Source organism: Branchiostoma belcheri, unplaced genomic scaffold, assembly GCF_001625305.1.
Source record: "Branchiostoma belcheri isolate BF01 breed outbred unplaced genomic scaffold, Haploidv18h27 scaffold836, whole genome shotgun sequence".
Lineage (NCBI taxonomy): Eukaryota > Metazoa > Chordata > Leptocardii > Amphioxiformes > Branchiostomatidae > Branchiostoma > Branchiostoma belcheri.
In genome coordinates, this window is record NW_017804505.1 from 1,654 (window position 1) to 8,524 (window position 6,871).

A 6,871-nucleotide genomic window follows, 5' to 3' on the forward strand; every position below is an offset into this window, starting at 1 on the left:
CGATTTGCGGCTAATGTCCTATTACGAATTACCGTATATTACGTTGATTTTTGCGGAGGCTGCCTAAGAATTACGAAGTCTAAAAAGGCCTGATTACGCCTTATGTAAAAGGGCATGCAGGCCCTCTGGAACGAGAGTGGTTAAAATGTACCCTCGAGTCTCAACATGATTTGTACCTCATTGGCTAATACCACTCCCCCACAGTCCATATCACATCGTCCAGAATGTTGGCTTAATTGAAGAATCACTACACGCAACGTAGTATTACATATCAAAGGCGATGACTGGCGTAGCGGCAGAGTGGGCGACTCGGAACCAAGAGGTCCCGGGTTCGAGTCCTGACATGCCACCGATCTTGTGCCCTTGGGAAAGGCACTTGACACGACTTTCCTCACTTCGCTCAGGTGAAAATGAGTATTGTATTGTCCCTTGTGTTGGTGGCGGCATTAATATAAGTTTTAAAAAACTTGAGTGTACCGTCACCACGTCTTGTGATTAAATTTTTGAAAAAAAATTTAAAAAAAAAACGATTTCTTTGTCGGAAAATGCGAGTCGAGGCGAAACCGGACCGTCTTGCAGTTATCTCCAAGCTGACCATACGGCGTCAAAGGCAGTATCCATTGGCCAGAGGAGTGTCTACTAGCCCCCTAGGCTAATATTAAGATCTGCCCTGCCATCTATGACTATCTGTAATAGTGAGGCAAAATGACACCATCAAATTGTGCAATGCACTTTTATTGCTGCTACAACTCTTGGGTATACAAAATCAAGACGCCGACTCATACAGAAGTGTTAAGGGAGATAAGTGACAAGTAGGACAGGATAACATGTCATGTTTTTTCGATTAATTTGGAGAAATTTCACCATCAACACAGATTCGAAATGGTGAAAAGTTTGGTGCAAATATGAGATTCGTTACGTTTATACATGTCTTTATCTCAGTTCTAAAACAAAACACAGGCACCTTGTTGTTCTTTATTGGATGCCTGCCAGCATTGTATGGCTGGATAAGGTATTTCAAGACAGTTTCTATGTTGGTAAGTCCAAGTATAAAAACATATTAACTAGTCATCAGTGATAACATCTTAATACTAGTCTATTGCGAACGGGATAATGTCTAAAGAAATATACGTTATGATAGGTTACTACAGGCCACTTGAAGAGGTTATGAGTTAACTTGAATAGTAAGAAGTTGCTCTCCCAAAGCTAGATTGTTGCTATGAGCTATATCTGGACACGTTTTGTGTGTCCCACTGATGCATTTTGCTCCATGGCAAGTACGCTTGTCAGTTGTCTTACTTGCGGCAGACGCCGGTATTGTCGAAGTGACCGCCTCAGCTAAGATCCTCACAGTACAGACAATCCTGCCTTATTTCGACACCGGGGCAGCACAGGCACGTCTGCAACAAGGAAACGTGTTACAGTAAGACATCGCAACATGGAGGTGGCGGAATCCTACCCTAGCGGCTTACAAACAAGGTAAGAACGTTGCAGTCTTTTTAATTGGACTGGTAGGAGGCCATGTTTTGAGAGAAATACGTGTTTGCTGTGCCAGCTCAAAGGTACTCGTAAGTATCGTAGGAGAAGCCCCTTGGTACGAGGCTATACCGTGGCGCTTTGCTTCTGTGTGAATCAGATCAAAACCAACTTTGTCGGCACGCTGTGTCAGCCATACAAATCTAAAATTACAAAAAGCAACTTTATTGGATATTTTCATTATTGGAGAATTTCATCACCTATCATCATCACATCTCCCTGCCTAAACTCATGACCTATAGCTTATCACAACCCTTCCCTTTTAGAAGAGTTACATTATGAAGATGTCTGTCTTACCATGAAGAAACTGTCCGTGACATGGCGATTGGGACACTGGCTGTACTTGTTATTCTGTCCCGTACAGAAGACCAGGTACTCACACCCACCGGGGCTGCGGACAGCGTACCGACGTGAGGGGAGGCCTCCGTTAGGACAGCCATTGACCAGCGTTCGCTTGTCGTCTGAAAATAACAAGTGCACATCTTGATGTCGCCAAATGTCACTTCATGTCCCCTCCTCCAGAACTGGCCATGGTGCTTAGATAATCGTACACCATCTTTTCACGTGACAAGAAAGTCTGGCGTACACAGCAACCTCAAAACTGTGGTTAAGGGCAAACATAACACTTAAAAGAAAGTAAAACCCATGTCTGTGATTCAATATCAGACAGGGTGTCCTTAGGAATTAGTGGACTCTTTCACAACAATGGTTCTATCTAAAGCTCATTACTTACTCTCGTTAGTCTCGTCCCCACCATCGTCTGTCAGAATGACTGTGTCGTCATCCAGGTGGTCTGCGAAGAAGACCTTGAAGTCGGGCTTGAAGCTGGCGAGAACTTCGGGCAGTTTGGAGCGGTCTGCTACGCCGGTGACGGCCCAGCGGTTCGCGTGGACTTCGATGCCGTCTGCGTCGAGGACGGGGTCGTTTTGCCCCTGTAGTAATAAAGCAAGCATTTGTGTTTAACTTGGGCCGACACTGACATCACACACACACACACACACACACACACACACATGGACACAGGCACACACACACACACACACACACATGGACACACATGGACACAGGCACACACACACACACACACACAAACACAAACACAAACACACATGGACACACACACACACACACACACCTAATATATATATTTCTAGCTAAGTTAACTTAAAAGTGGATGGAAAACACCTTTACAAGGCGGGAAAATGTCTACCTCAAACTTCTCAATGCCTGCCTCCTGCTCCTCAAGACCGGCGGGCTCTCCTTCGTCTTCCATGCGGAGCAGGTAACACTTGGAGTCCGTAGTGAGGCAGTACATGGACGTGCCGGTCTTACCCTGAGAAATGGTATGAAAGAAGTCCTGTTTAGTCACCTAATTCACACGTCTGCAAGGTTGCAAAGGTAGACAAAAGAAGTAACTGAATTTTAGGATCTCAAAGCGGCAGGGGATGTGCTCGGAAGATGTCGAGAGGGAAGCCCAGAATCGAGCTGGATGGAAGAGGATCATCGGGGGCCAAGGGCCCAAGTAAGTAAGTAAAGCGACATGGTTTAAATTGAAGTTACGGTTACCAAAACACTACACTGCATATTTGGCTACCTTAGCCAAGTTGAAACCCCTAAATCATTTGAGTTTAATCAAGATTTTGTGGTTTGCTGTAAAAGCCAAACTATTTAGTAAGTTTCAGTACTGTTTTATCGCAGTAACTACCAAAAACATTATTTAAGGAACCGTTATGTAGCTATTATCTAGCTCACTCACCCGATTACTCACTCGTTCACTCACTCAATCTCTCATTCATTCACGGAACGGTAGGGGTAGTATGCATGTCAGCAAAAAATTTCCACGTCTACTAATTATTTAATACGAGTAAATCTACTTTCACCTCTTTGTCTTTGAAGCAGTGACGGATGTCCACCTCTGCCCGCCCGTTGTGCGCAGGCACGTGGAGGGTCTCACAGTTGTGTTCGTCATCAAAGCTGATCGTTTCGGCGAAGACCACGCCGTTCTCGCTGACTTTGACGGTCTCCGTCTCCCCCTGAAAGTAAAGGAACTGACTGTGACCGCAGAACTTTATCCTATCTAAAAAATCATTTCGCATGGAGTACTTCAGTCTCAGAGATCGCCCCGGAGAATGGCTGCATATCTGAGGTTTCTTCAAGGTTTAATGCAGTACAGTTCAATTCCTTGTGCAAAACTTATATCGCGATACTGGTATCATGACTGTAACAAGGAATGATTTACATGTAATATTCGCCCTCGCCGTTTTCAAAAACCTCTACATGGCAGTGCAAATTAACGATGCATGTTTATATATTAAACCATAGACGGAAATGTCTGGTGAAAATCTGGCAAGTCGACTTTTTGGTCACACATATTTTTCGAGGCAAGCGCGTATGACTCACCTCGGTTAGCCTTTCAAGCTGAGACGCTCCGTCGACGGTCTCCAGCGCCTCGCGGAGCGCTTGAAGTAGACGGTCCACCTCCTGTACGGACCTGCCGCAGGCGGCACCGGCCAGGCACAGCACCAGCGCAAGGTAGATCCTCATGGTTCTGTGGGGTGAAAAAAAAGCAAAAGTGCCGAATCTTTATGTTCAAATGACTGCCTCTCTGTAGGATGTACAAAGGTCGGGTTTAAGTATGGGTGGTTCTTGGCCCGCTCCGATGTACAGTGTATTAAGTATGGGCGCTTCTTGGCCCGCTCCCATGTACAGTGCATTAAGTATGGGCGCTACTTGTCCCGCTCCCATGTACAGTGTATTAAGTATGGGCGCTTCTTGGCCCGCTCCCATGTACAGTGTATTAAGTATGGGTGCTTCTTGGCCCGCTCCTATGTACAGTGTATTAAGTATGGGCGCTTCTTGGCCCGCTCCCATGTACAGCGTATTAAGTATGGGTGATTCTTGGCCCGCTCCTATGTACAGTGTATTAAGTATGGGCGCTTCTTGGCCCGCTCCGATGTACAGTGTATTAAGTATAGGTGGTTCTTGGCCCGCTCCCATGTACAGTGTATTAAGTATGGGTGCTTCTTGCCCCGCTCCCATGTACAGTGTATTAACAAGTAGTTCAGTACAGGCCCGGGGTGGCACTTCATTGAGACTTGTATTAAATATGGACGTCAAAACCAGTATTAAGACATGCAAAGAAAATGTGCAAAGCTCGGGTGTAACAGGTAGTTCAGTCTACCACCTGCTGCCACACTGCGTGCCTGTGAACCTTGTGTGTCTACAGTGGCTGTATAAGGGATTCTCTATTGGTTATACAGCTAGCTACAGATACAGATCAACAGTACGGGTGAGGCTGGCAGTGACGCTATGCAAATTGTTGTGCATGAAATTCATTGGGAATTGTGGTTGATAGCCTTATCGTCACGCACAAAAGAAGGTTTTGCATTACTTTTTTAATACATTAAAAACAATGGAAACGATGAAAACGACCGCACAATTATTGAGATTATGGCCTGTAATTAAGCGAATTGATTGGTTGCATAAAGTGCAGCAAAATTAAAGGCAAGAAGAATACTAGTAAAAAATAGGCAAAGTTTTCCACTCACCGCTGTAGTGGTGCCCAGACGCGGCGTCGGATCGGTGGCTGGAAGACGGAATGTCGCAGACCAGAGAAGAGCCGTCTTTTATAGCAGAGGCACCGAGTGCTACTAAATAGCGGTTGGAGCTAAGAGACCACGTCTTTCCCAGAAAAAAAAATGATTCAGCCAAAATGGTTGTTCACGTGAAGTCCTGATGAGTTTTCCGACACGAAGAAACTAGACCTGTTGGCAAAACCCGGCACACCACCGGTTTAGTAAGAGACCAAGTGGTTCCCCAGAAAAAATGATTCAGCCAAAATGGTTGTTCACGTGAAGTCCTGATAAGTTTCCCGTATGCGTGACCGATGTATGACACCTGACAATGGCATACAGGCTCAGATTGTATCCAGCCAACGCGGCAAAAGTAAAAAAGCCCGGTCACGGTAATCTCCGAGCAGATCTTTTCGTGGCCGCAACAGACAGTATCAAATTGGCCAGGCAATATCCATTAGCCAGACAGTATGGGCACTCCTCTGGCCAATGGATACTGCCTTGTCAACGTATGATCTGTTTGGAGATTACATGTACAGCGTGCAATTGTCGCGGCCCTCCCTCAGATGGCATAGGAAAGGCTGTACTTCCTATTACTAAGTAAACCCGTGGGAGAAGGCAGTCCCTAGTTATTTTGTTGGGTACGGGTGTCACTCAAGTTCATTTTCCTGTCGTCATCCCGGTGATAAAGTAATCATCCAGATCATCGACTCAAGGCCTGCCATGGCCTCCAGAACTGACAGGGAATCACGTCGTCATATTACAGTGGTCTTTTGTAAGTCCTGTACACACACAGGAGCAGGTTTACCTTTTGATTGTTTTGGGAAAACCTTCTGATATACTAAGAAATGTAAAGCCCTTTATCCTGCGTGACGAAAAAAAACAAGGCTGTCAACCACGATTCCCGTATTCTTAATCAGTCGTTTTGCAAAAGTTGTAGCACAAGTCGCGACGCCGGGCTTCTAGTGAGAACAGGCCAGTATATTGGGATGGAATATCATATCAGAGAAACCGTTGCGGCCAGAGAATGCTCAAATCTCAACTTCTGCTTGAAGACTAGCCAAAATCAAGCGTACTCATCATATCCGTGAATAGTTTGTCTTGCAACAAATATCTAAAATCATATCTACGAGTGTTCATGATCAACAATGCAAGATTACACTCTCTGATTCGCGTTCGTTCTTGTCGGGAAATGTTGTAATCTCCAAGCAGATCTTTCGGTGGGTGGCCAAGACAATATCAAATTGGCCAGCCTGAATCTATTTCCCCATCGAAGGGAAATGAATGCTGCCTGGCCATTTTGATATTATCTTGGCCACCCACCAAAAGACCAGAAATGTTGGAGCTCACTGCCAAATGTCACTCACCAACACTTGAGGAGGAAATACATTGTTTCATGGGGGCATTGCGCCAGCCAAGAACCTGCTTGTACAATCAGACTTCCTAATCAGGAATTCTGATTGTACAAGCAGGTTCTTGGTTGGCGCAATGCCCATGATTGACACAAAGTAAAATACAATATGCCTCAGATCAGGAAATATTTGTGTGCGAGGGAAGGTTGATAGTTCAGCGGGAAGTGAGTGGGAGTGATCATGAGTACGTGTGCGTGCCAATGTTTGTCCTACCTTCAGTTTCTCTTAAGCGTAAAGTTTTATACGTCTGAATTCATTCTCTCTCTCTCTCTCTCTCACACACACACACACACATGCACGCACACACACACACACACTCGTGAACACGCACAGACTCACACAAACACACTC

General features: G+C 45.4%; 1 protein-coding gene across 1 annotated transcript; it reads right to left on the minus strand.

Annotated features, from left to right (window-relative positions):
- Nucleotides 1-729: 729 nt before the first annotated feature.
- On the minus strand, nucleotides 730-5,369 carry LOC109486875. Its single transcript, XM_019790782.1, has 7 exons — nucleotides 5,085-5,369; nucleotides 3,937-4,084; nucleotides 3,417-3,569; nucleotides 2,747-2,869; nucleotides 2,270-2,468; nucleotides 1,834-1,997; nucleotides 730-1,400 (listed from the first exon to the last, which is right to left on the minus strand). Exons 2-7 carry the CDS (start codon nucleotides 4,078-4,080, stop codon nucleotides 1,335-1,337), a joined length of 849 nt encoding a protein of 282 aa, XP_019646341.1. The 5' UTR covers nucleotides 4,081-4,084; nucleotides 5,085-5,369; the 3' UTR covers nucleotides 730-1,334.
- Between the last annotated feature and the right edge of the window lie 1,502 nt (nucleotides 5,370-6,871).